Source organism: Mobula birostris, chromosome 9 (genome assembly GCF_030028105.1).
Source record: "Mobula birostris isolate sMobBir1 chromosome 9, sMobBir1.hap1, whole genome shotgun sequence".
Taxonomy (NCBI): Eukaryota; Metazoa; Chordata; class Chondrichthyes; order Myliobatiformes; family Myliobatidae; genus Mobula; species Mobula birostris.
In genome coordinates, this window is record NC_092378.1 from 39,036,101 (window position 1) to 39,063,501 (window position 27,401).

Below are 27,401 nucleotides of genomic sequence, written 5' to 3' on the forward strand. Positions count from 1 at the left end.
CTCTATTCAACCAATGTCTATTTTCAGCCTTAAAATGAAAAAAATTAATCACATATGAGCACTTTTTAAACATATCTCCAAAATTTCTCAGCTAGAATACTAATAGCTTAGAATTGTCTAGAATCTAATCCAATATATTTTACACATTGGAATGATTACCAAGTATTCTCTAGGACCAGTTATGCAGTTCCATGTCTAATACGGTTCCCTACAGGAGCAGTATGTCTTCATTCATGATGCCCTCGTGGAAGCCATCCTTACTAAGGACACTGAAGTTCCTGCCAACCATTTGCACACCTACGTTAATGCTCTTCTTACTCCAGGACCATCGGGAAAAACAAAACTAGAGAAACAATTCAAGGTGAGACTCTTATTTTTACAAATATTATTGATTTTCTTCAGTTTAATGTGAAGTTCATTTAGGGGTTGCTGATGTAAATAATCCCTTGGCACTAATTCGGTAGAAGTGGCTTGACCAATATTTATCTTCTGATCAACACTTCCAACATGGATTGTGCAGTTTTGATCTTATTGCTGTTTCTGATTGCTTGCTATATACACTGTAAATAAAAACAATGTTGAAAATGCTCAGTGGGTCGGCAGCATCTTTGGAGAGAGGAACAGAGGCTACATTTTCAGCATAATGACCTTTCATCAAGATTGAGAAAAGTTGGAAAGTTGATGTTTTAAATTACAGAGAAGTGAGAGGCGGTAGAGAGAACAAAGAGAATCTCTGTGATAGGATGAAGACAATGGACACAGAAGAGGATGAAGAATTGTTAAATGTACCTGCATACTTACCCTGTTTCTATCATCATCAGTTTTTTTTATTTTTGACTGCTGTGTACAAATTAAGTATACGAATTTAAAACCCTTCATTCGTTTTGAAGTGCTTTGGGACATTCACAAATGGGCATGAAAAGTACTATAGAACTGCAGTCATTTTAGAGCAATCTCTAGTCAGAAATTCTTGCATCTTCCTAACTCTTTGAGTTGCAGTTGGTGTACAACTCTAAGTGAATGGAGTTCAATCTTCAGAAGCATTCTATGTGGTATTTTCACATTCTCCCAGCTTTCTGCTGTGGGCTCGCATTTTCTCCCAGGGCATTCTGATAGCTCAATTAACTTTTATAAATTGCCTCTGGTGTATGAGGATGACAGACGAATCAGTGGGGAATCAATGGCATGTCAGAGAAAATAGGTTACAGAAAACTAAACTCTGGGTACTACGGTAGCATAGCGGTTAGTGTGATGCTGTTACCGCTCGGGGTGTCGGAGTTTGGAGTTCAACTTTAGTGCCGTCTGTAAGGAGTCTCTGTGCGTTCTCCCTGTGGAATGCAAAGGTTTCCCCTTGTGCTGCAGTTTACTCCCATAGTCCAAAGACGTATTGGGTAGTTTAATTGGTCATTGTAAAGTGTGCTGTGATTAGATTAGGGTTAATTGGGGTTGCAGGAGGTTGCTGAGCAATATGGTTCAAAGAGCCAGGAGGGCCTACGTGCGGGATCCCTAAATAAATAAATAAAAGTAAGAGTGGGGGAAGTATGTACAGATGGGATGATTTTGAGAGCTGGCATACAAGCCAGTGGGCTGGATGACTTCCTTCTAAGTTGCAAGGAGAAATAAATAAACTGCAATAGACAGATAGATACTTTATTGATCCCAAAGGAAATGACAGTGTTCATAGTAGCATTACAAGTGCACAGGTATACAAATAGACAAATATTAGAAAAGAAGTAAGAAAGAATTAAAAATAAGTTACCTCAAGCAGTCTAACAGGAGGGGGTCATCACCTCCCTGGCTATAGGTTGATTCTTTATAGAGCCTAAATACATGAGGAACGGAGACAGTCTAGCCCCTATTGACATCAGTGGGACTGTAGAAAATAAATGCGACCCTGGTCCTTCTTGTACACAGCCTCTGTGTTGGTGCTCCACTCGAGTCTGTCATCCAGATGCACCCCCAGGTACTGGTAGGTCCTCACCACATCCATGTCCTCACCATCAGTAGTAACAGGGAGCAGAGCAGGCTTACTCTTCCTAAAGTCCATCACCATCTCCTTTGTCTTACTGATGTTGAGCTGCAGATGATTCAGCTTGCACCACTCGACAAAGTCCTCCACTAGGGCTCTGTATTAATCCTCCCATTCTCCCTTTATACACCCAACAATTGCTGAGTCATCAGAGAATTTCTGCAGATGACGTGACTCAGTGTTGTATCTAAAGTCTGAGGTATACAAGGTAAACAGGAAGGGTGCCAGTACAATCCTCTACAGGTCCCCAGTGCTGCTTATAGCCATGTCTGACACACAGCTTTGAAGCCACACAAACTCTGATCTGCCAGTCAGGTAGTCCGTTATCCAGGATATAATGGAAGTGCCAGCCTGCATTGAATGGAGCTTTTCTGCCAGCAAGGACGGGGGTATGGTATTAAAGACACTTGAGAAATCAAAAAATATGATCCTCACAGTGCTGCCCTGCATATCCAAAAGGAAGTAGGCTCTGTTCAGCAGGTAGATGGCAGCACCATTGGCTCCAATGTGCCCCGGTAGGAAAACTGCAGGGGATCGAGGGTTGATCTGATCAGGGGTCAGAGGTGAGCCAGACCAGCCTCTAAGGTCTTCATGATGTGTGAGGTCAGGGCCACTGGATGGTTGGCCCTTCTTAGGTACTGGGATCACACATGATATTTCCCACACATTCAGGACCATTTCCAGGCTGAGACTCAGATTGAAAATGCACTGGAGAACCTCACACAGCTGCTCAGCACACTCCTTCAGGACCTTGTGGTTCACACTCTCCGGTCCCAATAGGAAACAAACATGCTAAAGGACACTTCTGAATCAGAATGGGAACATCTGTCATTCATTTGAATAAATGATCAAAGTACAAAACTTACTGCCTATGCTAAAAGCGTGAAATAAAAATAGAAAAATTTGAAACAATTTCACAGATCATGAAGAAACCAAGTTAATGGTTCAGGGTTATGACTTTTCTGATGAACTAAGGTGTTACAGATGAATAGTTATTAAAAGAAGTAAAGACAGGATTAAAAATAAAGTAAGAGACCAGAAAGAGACTAAGTGACAGAAAAGATGGTGCGATAGAAGAAGTAATAGTAAATAAATGTTACTTATCTGGACTCTGAGGTGGAAACACTTCCAGCAGATTAGCGAAGAGAGAAAGGGAAATGTGAAAATCCAGCCAAAGAGGGAGGCTTTGTTGATCCAGGGTGGACAGGAGATGAAAATTAACCTGATCTCTGTGTATTCTTAGGGAATTCTGATTTCAAGGAACAGCTCACATCCCTGCTATTCCTGGGTGGGTCCTAATAGGTATATCTATTCTACGTTTTCGGCATTTACAATCCAGGGTAAATGGACACCGCGTTTAAGTTCTAAAGTTGCATCAGTCAATGCTGAAGTCCAAAAACTGTGAAGTATCTTGCAGATGACATTTTTGTGTTGCTTACATTGAATTTCTTTGTAGAGTCAGCAGCCTTATGAGCAATGAAATTAGGAGTATGACTAAATGATAAAAAAAAATGCTGCAGATGCTGGAAATCTGAAATAAAAATAATAAGAAGTATGTGGAAGCTATGGAGAGGGTGCAGAGGAGATTTACCAAGATGTTGCCTGGATTGGAAAACAAGTCTTATGAGGCAAGGTTAGCAGAGCTGGGACTTCTCCCTTTGGAGCATAGAAGGATGAGAGGGGACTTGATAGAGGTCTACAAGATTATGAGAGGCATAGATAGCCAGTACCTGTTTTCCAGGGCATGAATAGCAAACACCAGAAGACATATGTACAAAGTTAGGGGAGGGAAGTTTAGGAGAGACATCAGGGGTGAGTTTTTTTCACACAGAGGGTTGTGGGTGCCTGGGATGACTTGCCAGGGATGTTGGAGGCTAAAACATTAGGGGTATTTAAGAGCCTCTTGGATAGGCACGTGGATGAAAGAAAAATAGAGGGTTACAGGGTAGTGTTGGTTTAATTTTTTAAGGAAAATATGAGTCGGCACAACATCGAGGGCCGAAGGACCTGTACTGTGCTGTGGTATTCCAGTGTTCTAGTGGACTGCTTAAAATACTCTGTCAGTCAAGTAGCATCTGCAAGGAGGACAAGGGGTCTAGGCCAATAATTTTACATCAAACTCTCACTGTGCTGAAATGTTAACTGTTTCTCACTCCACAAGCCTTATGAGTATTTCTAGCATCCTCTGATTTTATTACAGGCAAACAACAGGAAGGTGAAGCGGGCATGGGTGGTGACGTGAGGAAGTCAGGTGACAGGAGAGGCTTCTGTAACATTTGTGAAAGGTAGTGAATGAAGAAAGTGCTGTAGAAGAGTGGATAGAGGGGTAATGGTGTGGCTAGAATTCGGCAAAAAAAGATGGCAATAATGTGTTTAAAGAGATATCAATGGAAGTGGAGAAAATGTTTTCCATTGAATGCAAAGATTCAACCTGGGGACATGGTTCACCTTATCATGATTTTGAGAGAATGTTGAGGAAGTGAATATCAGAAAACAGAAAATGTTATGGTCAAGCTTTTAAGGCCTGTGCTCCCTGATAGAAGTGGATCATTACCAGACACTCATAGTTAGCACTTGGATAAGCCAGAAAATTGTGCAAAACAAAACCATTTATAAAGTAATATTTAAGTTGGACAGAGAATTGATAACTAGGAAGAGAGAATCTATCATAGGGATTGGAGTCAGAAACCAGGTTAAAGGTTCACGCATTAAACAGACTGGGGTCAAAATTCATACTTGTTTTATGTTGAATGACCCCTCTTAAGGATATATTTGAACTTTTGAGTTTCTGTTTTTCTCTCTCCACAGCTGGTGAGTCAGCCTCACGCCAAGCAGTGTGATTACTCTGCAGCATTGAAGCAATGCAATCGAGACAAGAACAGAAATTCCTCCATTATTCCTGGTAGGCGTGATCAAATGTTGGAAAGTTTTGATGTTTTTTTTAGTGTATAATACATCAAGGAAATTTTGCCTTTTAAGGTTTGACAATATCATGCCAAGGAATATTTTAGTGGTGGTTATGTTGAATGTGTATCCACTTGTTTTCCTCTCTCTATGAGAGTGCAGACTGGACCCGTGGTTGAGCAGTGGAGTATTACAGGATGGTCACCCATACCATGCAAAGCAGCCAGTTCTACTTTTTATGATAACTGTAGTTTTGTGCCATTTCTAGTCTTGCACTTTTCTGTGGCCCTGAGTGTGTGACTCTAAATGTAATATGCTTGGAAGCATTCATTTTCATATTACCAGTTAATTCAAATAGTGTCTGCAGCCTATCAATTCAAAAAGTGGGATTAGCAATTAGGAAATTAACATGTCACAAGATGAAACCTCTGAATGCAGCTGTCTTTGCCATGTAGTTTACTTCTAAGTTAAGGAAAGAAGCAAATAATGTTTCTGCTCTGGCCCATTCAATAACTGGCTGTTAGGTATTAGACACTGTCAACTGGCAACTCTTCCTTTGTTTCCTCCTGTACAGAATCCCCTAAGCTAGAACAATGACTGTCTGTAGTTAAATCAAACTGTTTTTCTCTTGCTTTGTACTAATAGCAATATCAATACCCACATGGATTGGTGCTGTAAACAGTTAACAAACAGGTTGTCCAAATGCAACAGATTGAGACTACTTAAGATTCTCCCCTTAATTACTTTGAATTGTTACGTACCCCGTAACTGGGTTGCCAAACCAGCAGAAATGGATCACGCAGTTGGAGTCTGGATTACTAGAACTAAGAAAGTTTTATTAAAGAAACAAGCAACACAGTACTCTAATCAAAAGGATAATGAATGCAACAGTTCAGCAATGATAAACATACATGTACACAGAATTAAGATAACAGGATCAATCAAGCCCTATCGTTGTCTAGGGGTAAATGACCAGTTTCAAAGTGACGCAAAGTTCAGTTCAATTTAGTTCAGTTCAGTTCGCAGTAATCGCTGCCGTGGGAGATGGACAGTGTGGGGGAAGGAGAGAGAGAGCAAAAACGAATGAATATTCAAAATGGCTTCCACACAGACCTTCGCAGTCAGCTTTCGGGCGAGTCCTTTGTGATGTCATCTGATGTCACCGACCATGACCCCTCCGTTTCCAGATACGATCGTTTCTCTGCGGTGAACCCAGCACCCAGGCAAGGGTGGACACACACCAGGTTCCCGCCGATCGTGCCTTTCCACCCTAAGCGTCTATGGCTTGATCCCGCGATCAGCCGTCCAAGAACTTCCCACCGATTTGTGAGAGGCGCACCGCTTCTAGGGTCTCGTTACCTCGGGGTGTCGTGTGTGTGCTCTGCCTTAGTGGACCTGTTCCTTTTTATCCCCCTGCTGGGGTATTGCCTGCCCATCACTTCAAACAGTTCAAGGTTCAAAGGGGGAGCCGATCTTGACAGCTCTCCTTCTCCTTCATTGCACATCTCCAAATGCTGCCCCATTGTTTTCCTTATCTCTCTCTCTCCTGAAGACAGGTGGCAGACCAACCGCTGATCCCACTGGTGCCAGCACAGGACAGCTAAATCTTAATCTATTTGTATTCTTATCACAGAATTCACTACCAATTTTAGCTAAGCCTTGGTTTGTTACCATAACTCTTTTGCTTTGTTTCTATTAGTGCTTGAAGTGAATGGGACCGGCTTCCCTCCTGCTGCCTGTGTCATAGAAAACTCAATCAAATTGAGCCTTCCACAATCCAAATCTTTTTTACTGTCATCAGTAAAAAAACAATTACAAACTTAGCACAGCCCCAGTGGGCTGAAGGTCCTGTTTCTCTGCTGAATAGTTTGGTGGCTCTAGTATCATGCAATGCTGAATTCTGGATCTGGATAACTAATAGAGACTTAGCTATATTGCTCGCCCCTAGGACGGAGCCTGATAAACCTCACACTGTATAGTTTCTCACTTCTCTTTTAGTCATTACCCCAGGTTTTCTTGCCAAGTGCATAGGTGATCCAACAGGTTTTCCAATACCTTTTGTGCTCATTTACATTTTTTTTTTAGCCAGGCTATCAAAGTTATATTTAAGTTCAGATTTAGCTTTGGTATGATGTGAACTTGCAATTTCTGAGGTTTGTAAATTCACTGGCCGGCGTCAGTCAACACAAAGCAGAAACTGGGTAGTCAAGGTGAGATTTATCAGGGAATTATTCAGTCTTTAGATGGGAAGAGTGAGAATCTTATCAGTATTATAGTTTACTATTATATTTTAATAATAAATACCTGTGGACATGTTATCTAGTGCTGTAATTGTCATTGCATGATCTTAAAAAGCAATTTTACTTGTGACAGTGGAAAGGATTTGTTTCTTGGAGGCTCATTTCGAGTTGTCAGTGACACTGGAATCAACTGGGAAGCTGATCTCGTCCACTTCAGCACTAACTGAAGGGAAAGGAACAGTAGCCAGATTGGGACACGATGGCTAAAATCATAGTAGATCTAGGGGGCTCAAACTAGTGCATTGTTGGATAATACTTTCAAGTTCAGGAACAGTTAGAATAGAATGATTTGTCATAAACTGCGAGGCAAAATTATAAAGAATATTCAGGAACAGAGAACATGGGTGAATAAATCTTTGAAACTGGTGGGATAGCAGAAAGCAGTTAGTAAGTATAAAATTCTGATTTTGTAAAGGAAAGGACTGAGTACAAATATGACAACGTTTATAAACTTTGCAAGACAATTGTTAAATTGTTTCTGAAGAATTATAACCAATTCATAACAGCATAAGACATTGGAGCAGAATTAAGCCATTCAACCCAGAGAATCTGTTCTGCTATTCGATCATGGCTAATTTATTATGCCTCTCAACACCATTTTTCTGCCTTCTCCTCGTAACATTTATGCCCTTACTAATCAGAAATCTTTCAATCTCTGCTTTAAGTACCAATGACTTGGCCTCCACAGCTGTCTATGGCAATGAATTCCATGAATTCACCACACTCTGGCTAAAAAAAATCATCACAGGGATGTCCTTCTATTCTGAGGCTGTAGCCTCTGACCCTAGTCTCTCCTCATATAGGAACCATTCTCTACACATCTGTTCTATTTAAGTCTTTCAATATTTAATTGGTTTCAATGAGACCCCCACTCCTCATGCTTCTAAACTCCAGCAAGTACAGGCCCAGAGCCATCAAGTGCTCCTCATATGTTAACTCTTTCATTCCTGGCATCATTCTCATGAACATCCTCTGACACTTCTCCAATGCCAGCACATCCTTTCTTTGATAAGGGACCCACAACTGCTGTCAGTACCCCAACTGCAGTCTGGCCAATGTCTTATGATGCTTCAGTAATTGAGGTAAGGTTGCATTAGCTCTTCCTGGATGAAGTTCCAAAGGTATAAGATTTTAGCTGAACTGGAAATAGGATTGAATAGATCTCCCTACAAGAAGTGAACAGTTGATAAACCAAAGGATTCATTATGTGACTTGAGTTGAGTAGTAGCATTTCATTTGACAAGTTTTTTCCCCTCTGAGAGCTGTTTCAAATTGCAGTTCACCCTATATTCATGTGTTTTTCCTTTGATTGACCAGACTGTTGATCGGACTATGTTTGCCTGATATGCAGAGATGTGATAAATTGGAATCCTTGGCCTTTTCAGGAAGTTAGTCCACCCCAATGTCACTCTTATCTGTGTAACCTATGTCAGCACAAGCACTGTTTGTTGTTTGTTCTAGTGGAGAGATCAAGAGTTGGACTTGCAACACTGACTGTTGAGGGCTCTGATTACATCAATGCATCATACGTTTCGGTAAGCAGAATGTGTGTGTTGCCAGATGGTCTGGGGACAGTCAACCCTCGGAGGATCCAAACAATGAGTTGCCTCGGTTAATGATTAAACTGCATGTGAAATGGTCACATATTTGAGAGATTCCATTTCCCAAAACTACTATCTGAAATGCCGAATGCTCCTTAATGTGCTCATAGAGTGATAGAGTACTACAGTACAGAAACTGGCACTCCGGCCCATCTCATCCACTCTGACCTGACCTTCTGCCCAGTCCATATTCCTGCACATGGACCATATCCCTCAAACCTCTCCCATTCATCCAAACTTCTAAACTTTAGAAACTGACCTGCATCTACCTCTTCTGTTGGCAGCTCATTCCACAAATGCACCACTCTCTGAGTGAAGTTGTTTAATGAATTCCGATGAAGTGTCTTGCATTTAATGTTAACTATGGGTTTTTCCACAGATGCCCCTTAAACTGCTGTGTCCAGCATGTTCCAATTTTATTTCAGTTTTCCAGCCTCTGGAGTTTTTTTCCTTTGTTCACAGTTTGAATTCAGCTCAAACTCAGAGCTTGGAATTTGGCTACTCTTCTGGTGAGCTAATGAACTTACAAGCTTGAATCTTTTAAGAAATCATAAGACCATGAGATATAGAAGCAGAAGTAGGCTATTCAGCCCATCGAGTCTGCTCTGCCATTCAATCATGGACTGATCCAATTCTACCGGTCATCCCCTCTCCCCTGCCTTCTCCCCATACCCTTTGATGCCCTGGCTAATCAAGAACCCATCTACCTCTGCCTTAAATGCACCCAGTGACTTGGCCTCCACAGTCTCTTGCGGCAACAAATTCCACAGATTTGCTACCCTCTGAGAAAGTAATTTCTCTGCACCTCGGTTCTAAATGGACTTCCTTCAATCCAGAAGTCATGCCCTCTTGTCGAAGACTTCCCTACCATGGGAAATAACTTGCCATACCGAATCTGTTCAGGCTATTTTACATTCGGATTATTTCTATGAGATCTCCCCTCATTCTCCTGAACTCCAGGGAATACAGCTCAAGAGCTGCCAGATGTTTCTCATATGGTAACCCTTGCATTCCTGGAATCATTCTTGTGAATCTTCTCTGAACCCTCTCCAATGTCAGTATATACCTTCTAAAATAAGGACCCCAAAACTGCACAAAATACTCCAAGTGTGGTCTCACGAGTGCCTTATAGGGCCTCAACATCATATCCCTGCTCTTATATTCTATGCCTCTAGAAATGAATGCCAACATTGCATTCGCCTTCTTCACCACCGACTCAGCCTGGAGGTTAACCTTAAGGGTATCCTGCACAAGGACTCCCAAGTCCCTTTGCATCTCTGCATTTTGAATTTTCTCTCCCCATCTAAATAATGCCCTTTGATTTCTTCCACCAAAGTGCATGACCATATGCTTTCCAATATTGTATTTCATTTGCCATTTCTTTGCCCACTCCCCTAAACTATCTAAGTCTCTCTGCAGGCTCTCTGCTTCCTGAACACTACCCGCTCTTCCACCTATCTTTGTATCATCGCCATATTTAGTCAGAGATCCATTAATCCCATAGTTCAAATCATTGACGTACATTGTAAAAAGCAGCGGTCCCAACACCAACCTCTATGGAACTCCACAGGTAACCGGCTGCCAGCCAGAATAGGATCCCGTTATTCCCACTCTCTGTTTTCTGCCGATCCTCCAATGCTCCACCCGTACTCCTATCTTGCTAAACAGCCTCATGTGCAGAACCTTGTCAAAGGCCTTCTGAAAATCCAAGTACACTACATCTACTGCATCTCCTTTGACTACCCTGCTTGTAATTTCCTCAAAAGTGATACAAAGATAGGTTGAGGAGTGTGTAGCATTGGAGGAGCAGGGGGAGGGGGTACTGTTGCTCCCTGCTACTTATGCATGGGGGGGTAGCGGGGGAACTTTAGGGTTCTCAAGTTTGGCTGTTGTTCATTCTTTGGGTCACTTCTCTGTTTTCATGGATGTTTGTGAAGAAAAAGCATTTCAGAATGTATATTGTATGCATTTCTCTGACATTAAATTGGACCTTTGAATGTTTGAACAGAGAGCCTGCAGAGGGGCTTAGGCAGGTGGGATTTTCCTTTCAGGAAACTATGCTGGCTTCCCTAATCAAGATATCCTTCTAACAAAAGACAATGTATTAGTACAAGCAGGCACTGCATAAGGAACAAGCTTTGCCAGGTGCAATCGGTGAAAACTGGCCTGACGATAGGAAGCAAGGAGTGATGGTGGTAGATTGTTTCTTAGACTGGAAGCCCATGATTAGTGATACACACTTGGGGTTGGTGCTGGGCCCAAGGTTGTTGTCCTCTATATCAATGATGTGGATGATATTGTATATGTTTAGTAAGTTTGCAGATGACAGGAAAATAGTTGGTGTTCTAGATGGTGAAGGTAGTTTTCTTTTTAAATCTTTTTATTGAATTAGTACACAAAAGGTAAACCATATAGGCACTAATACACTGTTACAATATAATATATTACAGGAAATATTAATACAGAAAAAATTAATACAAACAGTGCAGTTTAAACATAAAATAACAAGGTAGTATAATAGTATACTAATTTTTATATATATCAATAACGGAAAAAAACCCCACCGTGCAACTAATCTAAAAAGCAAAGCAATGGGCTAACTAGGAATCAAGTAGAGTTAAACATCATAAAGCAATCACGTCCTCAAACCCGACCTCCATTAAAAACAGTTAAAAAGCAAGAAGGGAATATAAATATGGACCGAGAGAAAAAAAATTATATTATGTGAAAATATTGAATAAAAAATCTCCAGGTCTGTTCGAATTTAACTGAAGAACCATAAAGATCACTTCTAATTTCCTCCAAATTTAAGCATAGTATCATCTGGGAAAACAAAAAGAACGTAGTTGGAGCATTAGTCTCTTTTCAATGTTGTAAAATACATCTTTTTGCCATTAAAGTAAGAAATGCAATCATTCTACGGGCTGAAGGAGAAAGATTACTGGAAATTTTAGGTAATCCAAAGATAGCAGTAATAGGATGGGGAGAGATATCTATATTCAATAACTTTGAGATAATATTAAAAATGTCTCTCCAAAAAGTTTCCAGAGTAGGGCAGGACCAAAACATATGAGTTAAAGAGGCTATCTCCCCCTGACATCTGTCACAAAAAGGATTAATATGAGAATAGAAACGAGCTAATTTATCTTTGGACATATGCGCTCTATGGACAACTTTAAATTGAATTAGGGAATGTTTAGCACAGATAGAAGAGGAAGTATTGACTAGTTGTAAAATCTGCACCCAGTCATCTGCCGAAATAATAAAGCCCAATTCCTGTTCCCAATCTGACCTAATCTTATCAAATAGAGCTTTCCTAAGTTTCATAATAGTATTATAAATAATAGCCGTTGCACCTTTCTGACATGGATTAAGGTTAATTATAGTATCTAAAATATATGTAGGAGGTAGCGTTGGAAAGGAAGAAAGTATAATACTTAGATATCTCCAAGTTAGAAATTTCCTAAAAAAATGTATTCTTGGTAAGTTATATTTGTTAGATAATTGTTCAAAAGACATAAGGGAACTATCTAAAAATAAATCCAAAAACTGTGAAATACCCTTAGTCTTCCAAATTTGAAAAGCACGGTCCGTGGAAGAGGGAGGAAAAAATATGTTGCCTAAAATAGGAATCGCAAGCCCAAATTGATTAAGATCGAAAAATTTTCGGAATTGAAACCAAATACGTAAGGTATATTTAACTATCGGGTTACAGACCTGTTTGTGGCGTTTCAAATCAAAAGGGAGAAGAACCTAAAATAGAGCCAAGTGCATAACCTTGAGCAGATTGTAATTCCAATGCTACCCATTTAGGAATGGATAGTGTATCTTGGTCAAGTAACCAGAATTTCATGTGTCGAATATTAATTGCCCAATAATAGAATCTAAAGTTAGGTCATGCTAAACCTCCATCCCTCTTAGCTTTCTGTAGATGTATTTTACCCAGTCTCGGGTTTTTATTTTGCCAAGTAAATGAAGAAATTTTAGAGTCAGCTTTGTCAAAAAAAGATTTTGGAACAAAAATCAGAAATGCCTGAAATACATTTAAAAATTTTGGCAGAATAAACATCTTAACTGCATTAATACGACCAATCAAAGTTAAATATAATGGAGACCATTTAAATGAAAGTTGAGTAATATGATCAATTAAGGGTAGAAAATTAGTCTTAAATAAATCATTATGTTTACAAGTAATTTTAATCCCAAGATATGAAAAATAATTATTAATCAGTTTAAATGGAAGGTTATGATACAAGGGAAGTTGCTTATTAATCAGGAAAAATTCACTCTTACTGAGATTTAACTTGTAACCGGAAAAGAGACTAAATTGTGCTAATAAATCTAAAACAGCAGGGATAGATTTTTGAGGATTAGAAATATATAAAAGTAAGTCATCAGCATAGAGTGATATTTTGTGGAACTTTAGGCCCCGAGTTATCCCAATAATATTTGGAGATTCTGAATAGCAATTGCAAGAGGTTCTAATGCAATATCAAATAATAAAGGACTAAGAGGACAACCTTGTCTAGTACCTCGAGAAAGAGGGAAAAAGGGTGAGTTTAAAGAGTTAGTACGAACTGAGGCCATAGGAGAATGATATAACAGTTTAATCCAGGATATAAATTTCGAGCTAAAATTAAACATTTCAAGCACCTTCAATAAGTAAGGCCATTCGACTCTGTCAAAGGCTTTTTCAGCATCTAAGGAAATAACGCACTCAGGAACGTTTTGTGAAGGAGTATAAACAATATCTAACAGTATGTGAATGTTATAAAAAGAATAATGACCTTTAATAAAACCTGTTTGGTCTTCCGAAATAATATAAGGAAGTGCTTTTTCTAATCTGTTTGCTAATAATTTAGAAAAAATTTTAGAGTCAATATTTAATAAAGATATTGGTCTATAAGACGCACATTGAGCAGGATCTTTATCCTTCTTTAATATTAAAGGGATTGACACTCTATAGAAGGATTTGGGAAGTTTACCAAGTTTTAATGAAGCCTCCAGAACCCTAAATAACCAAGGGATTAATGAAGGTGCAAAAAATTTATAAAATTCTGCGGTAAACCCATCAGGGCCAGGAGCTTTCCCCGGGTTCATAGAAAAAATAACATTCTTAATCTCATCAGTGATAATGGAAGTATCTAGCATAGAAGATATATCCTGTGAGATCTTAGGGAAATCTAGGTCATCTAAAAAGTCATACATATATTTAGAGTCTCTTAAAGACTCTGATTGATATAAGGAGGAATAAAAATCAAAAAAGGATTGATTAATCTCAGCATGATCAAATATCAGTTGATCATTTTGATTATAAATCTGATTAATTTGAAATTTAGTATAATTAGTCTTCAACTGATTAGCCAACAGTTTACCAACTTTGTCACTATGTACATAAAATTCGCTTCTTGTTTTCTTTAATTGATTTACAATCGAGGACGAAAGTAATAAACTGTGTTCCATTTGAAGTTCAGTTCTTTGTTTATACAACTTCTCAGAGGGAGCTGTAGCATATTTCTTATCAATTTCCTTAATCTTGTCCACAATTACCAGCTCCTCCTGCTTCAGCTTCTTCCTCAAAGCAGCAGAGTACGAGAAGATCTGACCACAAATATAAGCTTTAAAAGTATCCCAAAGGATGTTCATAGAAATATCTTCTGTATAGTTAATTGTAAAAAAGAGATCAATCTGTTCATTCATAAAGTTAACAAAATCCGAGTCCTGAAGCAATAGCGAATTAAAACGCCATTGTCTATTATTTTGTGTATTGGCCTGAATTTTAATAGAAAGCTTAAGTGGAGCATGATCCGAAATGGTTATAGAGTCATATTCACATTTAACCACTGAAGAATTAAGACGAGAGTCAATAAAAAAAATAATCAATTCTTGAATAGGAATGGTGAACATGTGAAAAAAAAGAAAAATCTTTTTCCTGGGGATGCAAAAAACGCCAAATGTCTGTCGACCCAGAATCAGAGAGGAATGAGTTAATCAAAGTTGCAGATTTATTGGGTAAGGTCCGTAAAGGAGCCGAACGGTCCAAAGCTGGAGATAAACAAGTATTAAGATCTCCACCCCAGATTAGTGAAAACTCATTCAAATTCGGGAACAGATTAAATAATGATTTATAAAATTCCTGACAGTCCATGTTGGGAGCATAAATGTTAACCAAAACTACCTTTTTATTAAAGAGTAGACCACTAACGAATAGAAATCTACCATTCGGATCAGAAATAATATTGTGTTGTACAAAAGTAACTGAGGGGTCTATAAAAATAGACACCTCGAATCTTAGCGTTAGGGTTCGAAGTGAAGATAGTTTTCAAGAATTACAGAGGAATTTTGATCAGTTGAGTAAGTGGGACAAGGAATGGCAAATAGAGTTTAATTCAGATAAGTGCAAAGTGCTGCATTTTGAGATGTCATATTTGCATAGGATTCTCACAGTCAATGGTAGGTCCCTGGGGGTTCTGTAGGTACCTGAGAGTATAGGTACATAGATCTCTGAAGTAGGCAGTGTGGTGAAGGATGGTCTTCATCTGTCAGGAAACTGAGAATAGACGTTGTGAGAGTGAGGCCACACTTGAAGCACTGCACTCAGTTTTGGTCACCCTACTGTAGGAACAATGCCATTAAGCTGCAAAGAGTGAAGAAAAGAATTACAAGGATACTGCCAGGACTTGAAGGACTGGATTATAGGGAGAAGCTGGGCAGGCTAGGACTTCATTCTTTGGAGCGAAATAGACGGAGGGGTAATCTTATAAGATCATGAGGGTCATTGATAAGGTGAATGCACATAGTCTTTTTCCCAGAGTTGGGGAATCAAGAATTACTGAGCTTTGGTTTAAGGTGAGATGGGAAAGATTTAATAGGAACCTCAGAGCAATTTTTCCATGGAGGATGTGTGTGTTCGTCTATCATCGACGTCAATGAGGACCTCGACACCATTTGATGGTGTTGAGACTAGCGCGTGATTTGGATTTAAGTGAGGGAGAGTTGCACAGCATCAGCCTCACTCTCTCTTCCCAATTCCCACCTGGATCTAGTGGCAAGACAGAGTCGAGACGGCTGGAGATGGGAGTAGGCACAGTGGATGACCAGAACATCTTCTGTGTCTTGTCCTGCTCTACATGTTCCACGACGCTTGCAGAGACCGCCTTCTTGACCGCTGGACCTTCCATTGATCTCGTCCGCTCAATCCGCCGGAGTCTGTCTTCACATACTGGGATAGACAACTCCCTATCTCACTGAGGGTTTGAGACCCGTCGGCTACCCTCACCTGGTTTAGCCAGCTTGTTGAAGCAGTTGCCCGGGGTGTGGCTGCTGACACATGCAAACAGCTACGGGGAGCCACAGTTGAGAGCTGAGTGCCAGGTGGCGACCAAAGGTGGACTAACCGCCTTGAAAAGGATGCGACATGTTCCCCCACCAGAGGTGCTACCCCTCCCGGACACCCCATACATGGAAGATAGTACATATATGGCACAAGATACTAGGGCAAATAATGGAGGCAGGAGCAATAACAACATTTAAAAGACTTCTGGACAGGTACATAAGACAAAGGAGTAGAATTAGGCCATTCAGCCCATTGAGTCTGCTCCACCATCTCACCATGGCTGATTTATTATTCCCCTCAACCCTAGTCTCATGTCTTTTTCCTGTAGGCTTTAACACCCTTACTAATCAAGAACCTATCAAGCTTCGTTTTGAATATATCCAATGACTTGGCTTCCATTACCATATATGGTAATGAATTTCACAGATTTACAATCCTCTAGCTAAAGAAATTCCTCTTCATCTCTGTTCTAAATGGGCACCTTTCTTTTCTGAGGCTGTCCTAGACTCCCCAACGAGAGAAAGCGTCCTCTACAAATCCATCGATAAATCTCTGAAAGTGGCACTATTCAGTCCTTTCAATATTTAATTGGTTTCAATGCGATCCTCCCTCATTCTTCCAAACTCCAGTGAGTACAGGCCAGAGCCATCAAACCTTCCTCATATGTTAACCCTTTCATTCTCAGAATCATTCTCGTGAACCTCCTCTGGATCCTCTCCAATACCAGCACTACTTCTTTTAAATAACTCCTGCACGAGGACTCCCAAGTCCCTTTGCACCTCTGATTTTTAAAATTTTCTCTGTTTAGAAAATGCTCTATGCTACACTTTTATTCCTTGTACCAAAGTACTTGACTAGACAATTTCCTGCACTATATTCCATCTGCCACTTGTTTCCCCATTCTCCCAATCTGTCTAAGTCCTTCTGAAAACTCCCTGCCTCCTCAGCACTACCTGCCCCTCCACCTATCTTCATAGTCCACAAATCCGTCAATTCCATCATCCAAGTCACTGACCTATAACATGAAATGAAGTGGTCCCTACACTGACCCCTGTAGAACAACACTAGTCACCAGTAACCAACTAGAAAAGGCCTCCTTTATTCCTACTCTTTGCACCCTGCCAGTTAGCCAGTCTTCTATCTGTGCTAGTTTCTTTCCTGCAATACCATAGGCTTTTATCTCGTTGAACTGCTTCACGTGTGACACCTTGACAAATGCCTTCTGAAAATCCAAATAAACAATATCCACTGCCTCTCCTCTGTCTATCCTGCCTGCTATTTCCTCAAAGAAATCCAACAGATTGTCAGGCAAGATTTTCCCTTAAGGAAACCATGCTGACTTTGGCCTATTTTGTCATGTGCCTCTAAGTACCCTGAAACCTCATTCTTAAGAATGGACTCCAAACATCTTCCCAACTACTGAAGTCAGACTAATTGGCCTGATATTCCTTTCTTCTGTCTCTCTCCCTTCTTAAAGAATGGAGTGACATTTGTGGCTTTCCAATCCTTTGGAGCCATTCCAAGTCTAGTGATTCTTGAAAGATCATTACTAATGCCTCCACAATCTCTTCAGCTACATCTTTCAAAAACCTGGGGAGTAGTCCATCTGGTCTAGGTCTGTCTTCAAACTCTTCAGTTTCCCAAGCCCCTTCACCTTAACAATATCAACCACACTCACTTCTGTCCCTGACGCTCTTGAAATTCTGGTCTATAGCTAATGTCATCCACAGCGAAGACTGACGCAAGAGATAAAATACTGACATAAAATACTCATTCAGTTCATCCGCCATTTCTCCGTCCTCCATTACTACCTCTCCAGTGTCATTTTCCTTCAGTTCAATATCCACTCTCACCTCTCTTTAACTCTTTATACAGGCATATCTGAAAAAACTTTTGATATCCTCTTTTATACTATTGGGACATGGGCCAAAAGCAGGCAAATAGCTCTAGCTCAGGTGTACGTTTTGGTGACTTTAGAACAGGTGGTCCTTTGGGTCTATTTTGATGCTATGGTATTCTGTAACTAGCCTGGAACTCTAATGATGATGGCAGAGTTTGTCATCGAAATGTCCATTATAATCAATAACTGTACATGGCTGGAGGCCCAAGAAGAGTTTATTCGTCATATGCGCCAGGAAAGCACTAGATCCTTTTTCAACACACTATCTTTGTCAAATCTGTAATCAATAGTGAAAACACTGCAGATGCTGGAAGCCCGAAATAAATCAGAAAATACTGGAAAAGCTCAGCAAGGCAGATAGCTTTTGACATCAGTGCAGACAATATAGGAAATGCCATGCACACATGGCAGCCAATTTGGCTGCAACAGGCTCTCATGGACAGTAATGTAATAATGACTAGATAATGTTTGCAGCAATATTAATTAAGCAATGAATGACTATTAGCCAGGACATTGTGGCCTCCTATTGGATCTTTTACATTCTCCTGAAAAACCTTAAGGGGCCTTGGCTTAATACCTTGTCTGAAATGTGGTGACTCCTAATGTACCATAGTGTCAAGCCTAGCTTTTGAAGGATCTAATGCAGACTGAAGCTGAAAAGTTTAAGTTCTGACATGGATACAGCCTCAATACAGACTACAGGAACCGTGGTTGGCTTCACATTGCAACGCTTGGTCTGCTTTATTTCATATTTTTGTTTTGGCCATTTTGCATGTATTAATCAACATGGTGAATGATTTATATCTGAGGACCTCTCCTGACCATTTGTTCACTCTGGCTATTTAAGGGATTTCATCGAATTGATGAGTTCATCATCACCCAACATCCGCTGCCACATACTACAAAGGACTTCTGGCGAATGATATGGGACTACAATGCTCAAATTATAGTCATGCTGCCAGATAACCAAGGACTGGTATGATGCTATTTTTATAACTAACTTTATTGTAATGATTCCACTGCCTCACACAGCTGCATAAGTCCGAGTGGTGGAGTCATTAATGTGCATATAAACTAGATGTACTCAATTCAATGTGTAGTTGATGCAAGGCAGGTCACTGAAATCCGATATTACCTCAGAGAATTCACTGACAGTGGTTGTTCTGGATGATGTTCATACTGATGGCTGCAGTAACATCCCTTAGTTCTCTAGTTTGGCCATTTATTGAGCAGGTTATATAATTCAGTGCCATTGCCGTACTGGAGAGCAAGGGCACTGCATCAATTACAAACCAATTGACGGAGAAGGAGTGTTTTGTTTTCTGCAATGTACAATGTGCGATGACAAAAGCCAACCAATATTAAAAATACTGCATATGTTTCCCAAAGAAAGCCACAGTGCTCATTGCTCTAAATAATTGCGAGTATTTCTGCCACTGACCTTTCAAATGGACAAAGGGAGAAACTGCATCCAAAGTCATCCCATAAGAGTAGAAGATAAGTTTTTTGTTCTCTACTGCTTCGTGGTCTAATCCTATGAATTTTGAATGATTTGTGATTGTATTTGCCATTGAGATGAGAAACAAACTTATATTTTTGTGTCACCTTTAAGGGCCTCATTATTCCAAAGTGCATCACTGCTAATGAAAATAATTTAAATGGTGTTCCTCTTGTAAAATAAAGCACCCAGTTTGTGTACAAGAAGCTGCCACTAACAATGAGACAAATAATAAGACCAAAAGACTAAAATACATGGAGCAGAATTAGGCTATTCAGTCCATTGCGTCTGCTCCGCCATTCCATCATGGTTGATTTATTCTCCCTTCAGACCTTTCAGCTTCCCAGGCACCTTTTCCTTAGTAACAGCAGCTACCCTCAGTTCTGCCTCTTGACCCTCTCAAATTTCTAGCCTACTGCTAGTGTCTTCCACAGTGAAGACTGACTCAAAATACTTGTTACTCCACCATTTCTTTGTCCCCAATTACTACCTCTCCAGCATGATTTTCCATTTGTTTGATATCCATTCTTACATCTCTTTTACTGTATATATCTTTTCTCTCCTTATGGCTTTTTAGTTGCCTTCACACAAAGATGATGCTGGAAATCCAAGCAACACACACAAAATGCTGGAGGAACTCAGCAGGCCAGGCAGCATCAATGGGAAAGTCCTGATGAAGGGTCTCGGCCCAAAACGTCAACTGTTTACTCTTTTCCACAGATGCTGCCTGGCCTGCGAATTTCCTCCAGCATTTTGTGTATGTTGTATGTGTAGTTGCCTTCTGTTGGTTTCTAAAGGCTTCCCAGTCTTCTAACTTCCCACTGTTTTTTGCTATATTATATGACCTCTCTTTTGCTTTAATGTTGTATTTGACTTCCCTTGCCAGCCATGGTTACATGACCTCCCTTTAGAATACTTCTTCAGCTTTGGGATATATCTATCTTGCATCTTCTGAATTGCTCCCAGAAACACCAGCCATTGATGTTCTGCCAAAATCCCTGTTAGTGTTCTCTTCCTGTCAGCTTTGGCCAGCTCCTCTCTCACGCATTGTAATTCCCTTTACTCCACAGTAATAATGATACATCTAAATTTATCTTTGCCTGCTCAGACTGTGGGTGAATTCTATCATATTATGATCACTGCTTCCTGAGGGTTCATTTACCTTGAGCTCTCTGATTCATAACAGAACACCCAATCCAGAATTCCCTTTCCCTCAATGGGCTCAACCACATGTTGCTCTAAAAAGCGATCTTGTAGGCATTCTAAAAATTCCCTCTTTTGGGATCCAGCACCAAAATAATTTTCCCAACCTACCTGCATATTGAAATTTCCAAGACTATCACACCATTGCCCTTTTTACATAACTTTCCTCTATCCCATTGTAATTTGTAACCCACATCCTGGCTGCTGTTTGGAGCTCTGTATATAGCTCCCATCAGGGTCTTTTTACCCTTTCATTTTTTAACTCTACCCACAAGGATTCTACATCTTCCAATCTAAGTCACTTCCTTTTAAGGATTTGATTTCATTTTTTTTAAACCAACAGTGACCCCACCCCCTCTGCCTTCCTGCCTGTCTTTTAGATACAAGGTGTATCCTTGGACATTAAGCTCCCAACTATGACCTTCTTTCAGCCATGACCCAGAGATGTCCACAATATCATACCTGCCAATGTCTAACAGCGCTACACGATCACCTACCTAAATCCGTATACTGTGTGCATTCAAATATAACACCATCAGTCTTGTATTCACCTGTTTAGATTTTACCCCCACGCTACGCTTAAACAAATTCCATTTGGTGCAATTTTGCCATATCATCTGCCTGTCCTTCCTCACAGTCTCATTACACACTGCATCTACTTGTATACCAGCTGCCCATTCTCAGCCCTCTGCCAAATTAGTGTAAACCCTTCCCAACAGATCTTCTAAGCCTTCCTGCAAGGATATTGGTACCCCTCAAGTTCAGGTGTAAACTGTCCTTTTTGTACAGGCCATACCTTCCCTATAAGAGATCCCAATGATTCAGAAATCTGAAGTCCTGCCCTTGCACCAATTCCTCAGCCATGTATTCATCCACCAAATCATCCTATTCTTAACCTCACTGCAGCAATTCAGAGATTACCACCTTGGAGATGCTGCTTTTTGACTTTCTACCTAACTCCCTATATTCTCTCATCCAGATCTCCTCTCTTTTCCTATCTACAGTATGTTATTGGTACCAATATGTTCCACGACTTTTGGCTGCTCACCTTTCCCGCTTAGAATACCGTGGATCCAGTCTGAGACACCTCTGAGCCTAGCACCTGGAAGGCAAAATACACGTTGGGTTTCTTTCTTTCATGTCCACAGAAACATCTGCCTCCTTCTCTAGCTATGGAATCCCCTACTGGTTCTGCAGCCTTTTTCACACTTCGCTTCTGAACAACAGAATCAGACTCAGTGCCAGCAACCTCGTCACTGTGACTTCCCTGGGTAGGTCATCCTCTCCAACAGTATCCAAAGTGGTAAACTTTTAAATGAGGGGAACAGCCACTGGGGTACTCTGCACTGGCGGCCTATTCCTTTCCCTCTCCTGGCAGTCACCCATGTACCTGCCCCCTGCTACTTTGGGGTGACTACCTTCCTGTTGCTCTTATCTATCACCTCCTCATTCACCCATATGAGCCAATGGTCATCGAGCGGCAGCTCCAGTTCCTTAACACAGTCTCAAATGAGCTGCAGCTTGATGCACTTCATGCGGATATAGTTATCAGAGTTCCCACATCTCACACTAAGAACATAGCACAAACTCTGGACCCATTCTCAGTGCACTAGCTCTGTAATAATAGACAACTTAGTTTCATAGAACCTCAGCCTGTGCTTTCCCAGCTCTGTTCTCACCAAAGCCTGTTGATCCAAAGCTTCTCACTCTAATACTGGCCCTCTCCAACAATGGCTGCTCCATTTACATCTCCCTTATTTTTATTGGCTCAAGTATAACTCAGTCCCAATGAGAATTGTTCTTTTCAAGCGTTTTCTACCTTGCAATGGTGTCTCAATCTCGCTACTCCAAATTGATCAGATAACCTGTCGTAGTTGCAGAAACTCAAACCTAAATATTGTCGAGGAAAAAAGGGAGAAATTCGCTGGCCTTCCAAAAAGAGGTTTGTAGTGTTTCCATCCTTCAGAAAAGGCAGTTGGTCAGTTTAATGCCTCTCTGGAAAGGCACCTGCTTCTTACAGAGTCCGTCAGCTGCTTTCTTGCTTAAGCTTCTGCAGGAAAGTTTGAACCTACAACTATTTGATTCAGTGGTGATCATTCCCTGCAATTATTGAACTACAGCTATGTGATGAATTGCATGTTTTCTTTAGGATAATTATAAAGCCCAGTGGCTGGGATATTCATACAGATGTCAACTTCACATTTTTCAGACCACATATTGGCCAAAGAAGGATGGCCTAATGAATTATGAAGCATTTACTGTGAGTCTAATCAATGAGAGCCACCTGTGTCTTTCCAATGAAGAACAACTTACCATCAAGGATTTCATTCTGGAAGCAACACAGGTAAAGAATTATAAACTTGAAATGAGAATGATGCAATTTAGGACTACATATATTTTTTGCATGACTATTTCTTTTTTGCTTGCTACTTTGTATGTGCTGTGTATGTTTTACACCTTGGATCCAGAGGAAACGTTCTTTTGTTTGGCAGCATCCGTGTATGGTTGAATGATAATTAAGCTTGATTTGATTTGAATTGCCTGCCGAAACACAAGCCATAGTGCTATTTTCACAATGATGATCATACTGTATGTACTGGGCCACCATTGCATTTAAAATAGTAGTTTGGATGTTGGCGTTCTTACCATTGCCATGCTTTCTCTCATCCAGAAACGTTTTGAGGGACTAGGGCCTTGAGCACTTTGGCAGCTTTTTGTGCTTCCCATTCCACTGAGCTCTCTAAGTCTCTCCATCTCTCTCTCTCTTTCTCCCCCTTTCATCTGACAACTCATTAGTTCAGAATGGTGTTGACCAGGTGGATTTTATATGAGTCACCAACAGCATCGCTTTCTTTCCTTGACTCATTAGATCTGCATAACTTGTGGTCCTTCCCATTAGTGGCCAACACCTCAACACCCATTTGCTTCTCTAGATTGTTCACACCTCCCCTCACACTGTTAAACTCCACCTCATTGAGACATTGACAATAAAATACAAGATTTTTTCATTCATTTAAAGAAATAATTATCTTAGTCTAACACTTGCTCCACAATTCATTTTCTAAAAATTAGAAACAGTACATTATTTGGTCCTGTTTCGGTAGGATTTGGTTTTACTTTAACTAAATTGTGATACACAAGCCAGTATCAAACTATTCAATCTCGCATCTTTATTTTCAAATTTAACTTTGGAATGAGTGAGTTTTTTTAAAACTTAATACTGAACACAGAGCATAAAAATTAGTAGCAACATAAGGCTTACATGCATCGCCTGAAAGTGGTCTGTAGCTTTTCATCACTTCGCTATCAAGTCACAAGTTCAGCTGGGTGGATCTTAAAACACTAGATTTAGCTCCCTAACTCTCCCCATCTCACTGTCCCTTTTCTTTGACTAGTCCTTTCAACCTGCCTCTGTGGTCATAGATTTTTGCACATCCTATTAAATCTTGTTGAGTCCGCTATTGTCACATTATATGTTAATGAGCTGGAGCATGGAGTTGATGACTTTATGGCCAAGTTTGTGGATGCTACAAAGATAGATGGAGGGGCAGATAGTGCTGAGGAAACACGGAGTCCAAAGACAGATGAGGAGAATGGGCAAGGAAATAGCAGATGGAATGGTGTTGGGAAATTTATGGTAATGCGCTTTGGTACAACAAATGAAGGCATGGAGTATTTTCTAAACAGGAAACAAATTCAGAAATTGGAGGTCAACAAAACTTGGGAATCCTAGTTCAGAATTTCCTAAAGGTTAACTTACAGGCTGAGTCAGTAGTAAGGAAGGCAAATGTAATGTTAGCATTCATTTCAAGAAGACTAGAATATAAAGGCAAGGATATAATGCTTGAGACTTTATAAGGTATCATCGATCAGACTGCATTTGGAATACTGTATTGTGAACCATTTTGAGCCCTGTATCTAAGGAAGGATGTACTGGCATTGGAGAGGGTCCAGAGGAGGTTTACAAGAATGATCCCTCGAATGAAACGGTTAACATATGAGGAGAATTTGATGGTTCTGGGCCTAAACTCACTGGAATTTAGATTAATGCAGGGGGTATCTCATTGAAACATGCCTAACACTGAAAGGCCTAGAACTAGTGGATATGGAAAGACGAAGGGTCTTGGCCTGAAACGTCGACTGCACCTCTTCCTACAGATGCTGCCTGGCCAGCAACTTTGATGTGTGTTGCTTGAATTTCCAGCATCTGCAGAATTCCTGTTGTTCGATATGGAAAGAATGTTTCCAATAGTGGGAGAGTTTAGGACCAAACGGCACAGCCTCAGAATAGAAGAACAACCCTTCAGTACAGAGATGAGAAGAAATTTCCTTAGCCAGCGGCTGGTAAATTTGTGGAATTCATTGTCACAGATGACTGTGGAGGATAAATAATTGGGCATATTTAAAGTAGAGGTTGATAGGTTCTTGATTGGTAAGGGTGTGTCAAAGGTTTTGAGAATGGCGTTGAGAGGGAAAATAAATCAGCCATGATCGAATTGCCCAGCACTAAATATATCTACTGATGGTCCTGAGAAACACCTATGTAACCATGCTATGTAGGTGCAGAAAATGGAATGTGCATGAGGCCACTCAGTGAAGCTTACTGGTAGAGCATTTGCTGAAAGAATACCCAGAATGCTAAAGAATTATTCTCCTTCATTTTTTTTCCTTATGTGAATGTGTTGAAGGTGACATTTACAATGAATCAGAATAGTACATCACTTTTTCAAGATTCCCAGGCATGTTGGCTTATTACATTAAATTTCACAATCAACAAATTAGTCCTTGAGTTTGTTGAGTTTGGATAGCATACAACTGATATTTACAATAAATCAGAATATTTCATCAGTGCTTAAGAAGATTCCCAGACATGTTGGCTTATTACATCAAAATTTCACAATCCAAAAATTAGACCTTGGGCTTTGTTGAATTTGGGAAATACACAACCAACAGTGTGGAATATCTCAATAGATCAACTTTAAGGTTACGCCAAAAACTCTGTTATACAAGTAGTACACTTTTCATCAGAGAATAACAGCTGTAGTATTTGCAATGCTTATTTATTTTTCAATTCCCTCTGCTGCAGGATGACTATGTACTTGAAGTAAGACACTACCAGTCTCCAAGGTGGCCCAATCCAGATGGTCCAATAAGCAAAACCTTTGAGCTCCTCAATTTGATACGGGATGCTGCTGCTACTAGAGATGGGCCAATAATTGTTCATGATGAGTAAGATCCCCTTTCTCATTTTAAACCACTTGCACAAGGTGCATTTCTTTACAAAGGGATTTTCATAGCAATGGAAAATATCACCTTTGCCCTGTTGTCCTTTTGTTGGAGTGGCAGAAACAAGACTGTATGCTGTTGCTTGACTTCCTGGAAATACTTGAATAGATTCTGCTAAAGAAAAAAAGGTTAAAATAGCCCTTACCTTCTCAACCCAAGTGTAGTAATATTTTTCTAATTATACAGTATCATTAAACTTGCTTCACACTTACCTGAACTTCTTTGTTGAGCTGAGGGAAGGACAAACAGGTTGCATTGCATTTTATGAACATTAACTTAGCCTAGATTGCAGTTGCACTGCAGAACATAGTAATGATTTTTGTGTAGATACTAAAAAGAATTTAAAACATCTACTTTCATCAATTCTACAGGCACGGGGGTATTACGGCTGGCACCTTCTGTGCTTTGACCAAACTGATGGATCAGCTGGAGAGTGAAAACTCAGTGGATGTTTATCAAGTGGCTAAAATGATCAATTTAATGAGGCCTGGCATATTCACCGATATCGTAAGTCACTAACCACTCAATATTGTTCATATCAAAACCCATTTAATTCAGAAGGAGACTGATACTAGGCAAAAATGAATGCAGTCTGACGTTTTCTTTATGGATCAGGCAGAGGACATTTGACTTGTTGGCACTGATTAGAAGTTTACGCCATAAGCTTTAGGGACTAGAAAATGTTATAAAGTAGCTGGGATTAGAGAGCAGGATAAATCCTCCGGCACTGAATTCTGCAGCGATCGATTTTGCAAAGCAGAAATGATGACAGGAAGGGAGGGCTGGTGCTTTCTGAGTTCCTGCAGGGCGCAGTGTACTAAAGTTGCTTTCTGGAATCAGTGAAAAATATTAATGGTGTAGCACAGGCAGTTTAGAGAAAAATAAACCAAGAAACATTAACACAAGAAAATCTGCAGATGCTAGAAATCCGAGCAACACACACAAAATGCTAAAGGAACTCAGCAGGCCAGGCAGCATCCATGGAAAAAGTACAGTTGATGTTTTGGGCCGAAACCCTTTGGCAGGACTGGAAGCCTTAGACAAGAAACATTAAAATACTTTTAGTAAAGGCTGATTTATACTTGTGCATACTAGCTTACACTGTAGCCTAAGCAAGTGGGCTACGCTGTTGTGAGCATTTATACTTGTGCGTTGGTGTGTCTGCATCGCTCTGCAATTCACCGCCAAAACGCTAGTTGGCGGTGGGGTTTCTATGCCACTGTGTTGAGTTTCTTCGTGTTGAAACTCAAACTTCAAACAATGGTGACTGAAACTGAAGGAGGATGAATTTTCTGTGCTTGTCCGACCACTGAGAGCCATGGACAAGGAAATGCATTTCAAACA

The 27,401-nt window shown here is 40.3% G+C and overlaps 1 protein-coding gene across 8 annotated transcripts in view; it reads left to right on the top strand.

The window, feature by feature from the left end:
- The window catches only part of LOC140202693 (receptor-type tyrosine-protein phosphatase zeta-like), a 307,307-nt gene that overhangs the window by 278,212 nt on the left and 1,694 nt on the right, over positions 1–27,401 (top strand). For 7 of the 8 annotated variants that reach the window (XM_072267863.1, XM_072267860.1, XM_072267859.1 and 4 more), the window contains 7 exons: positions 215–361; positions 4,838–4,931; positions 8,695–8,768; positions 18,918–19,046; positions 22,981–23,115; positions 25,858–26,000; positions 26,429–26,564. In XM_072267863.1, coding sequence (XP_072123964.1) covers positions 215–361; positions 4,838–4,931; positions 8,695–8,768; positions 18,918–19,046; positions 22,981–23,115; positions 25,858–26,000; positions 26,429–26,564 — 858 coding nt within the window. Of the gene's footprint in view, positions 1–214; positions 362–4,837; positions 4,932–8,694; positions 8,769–18,917; positions 19,047–22,980; positions 23,116–25,857; positions 26,001–26,428; positions 26,565–27,401 lie in introns of those variants that run through there. The other variant, XM_072267866.1, reaches the window with a different exon arrangement.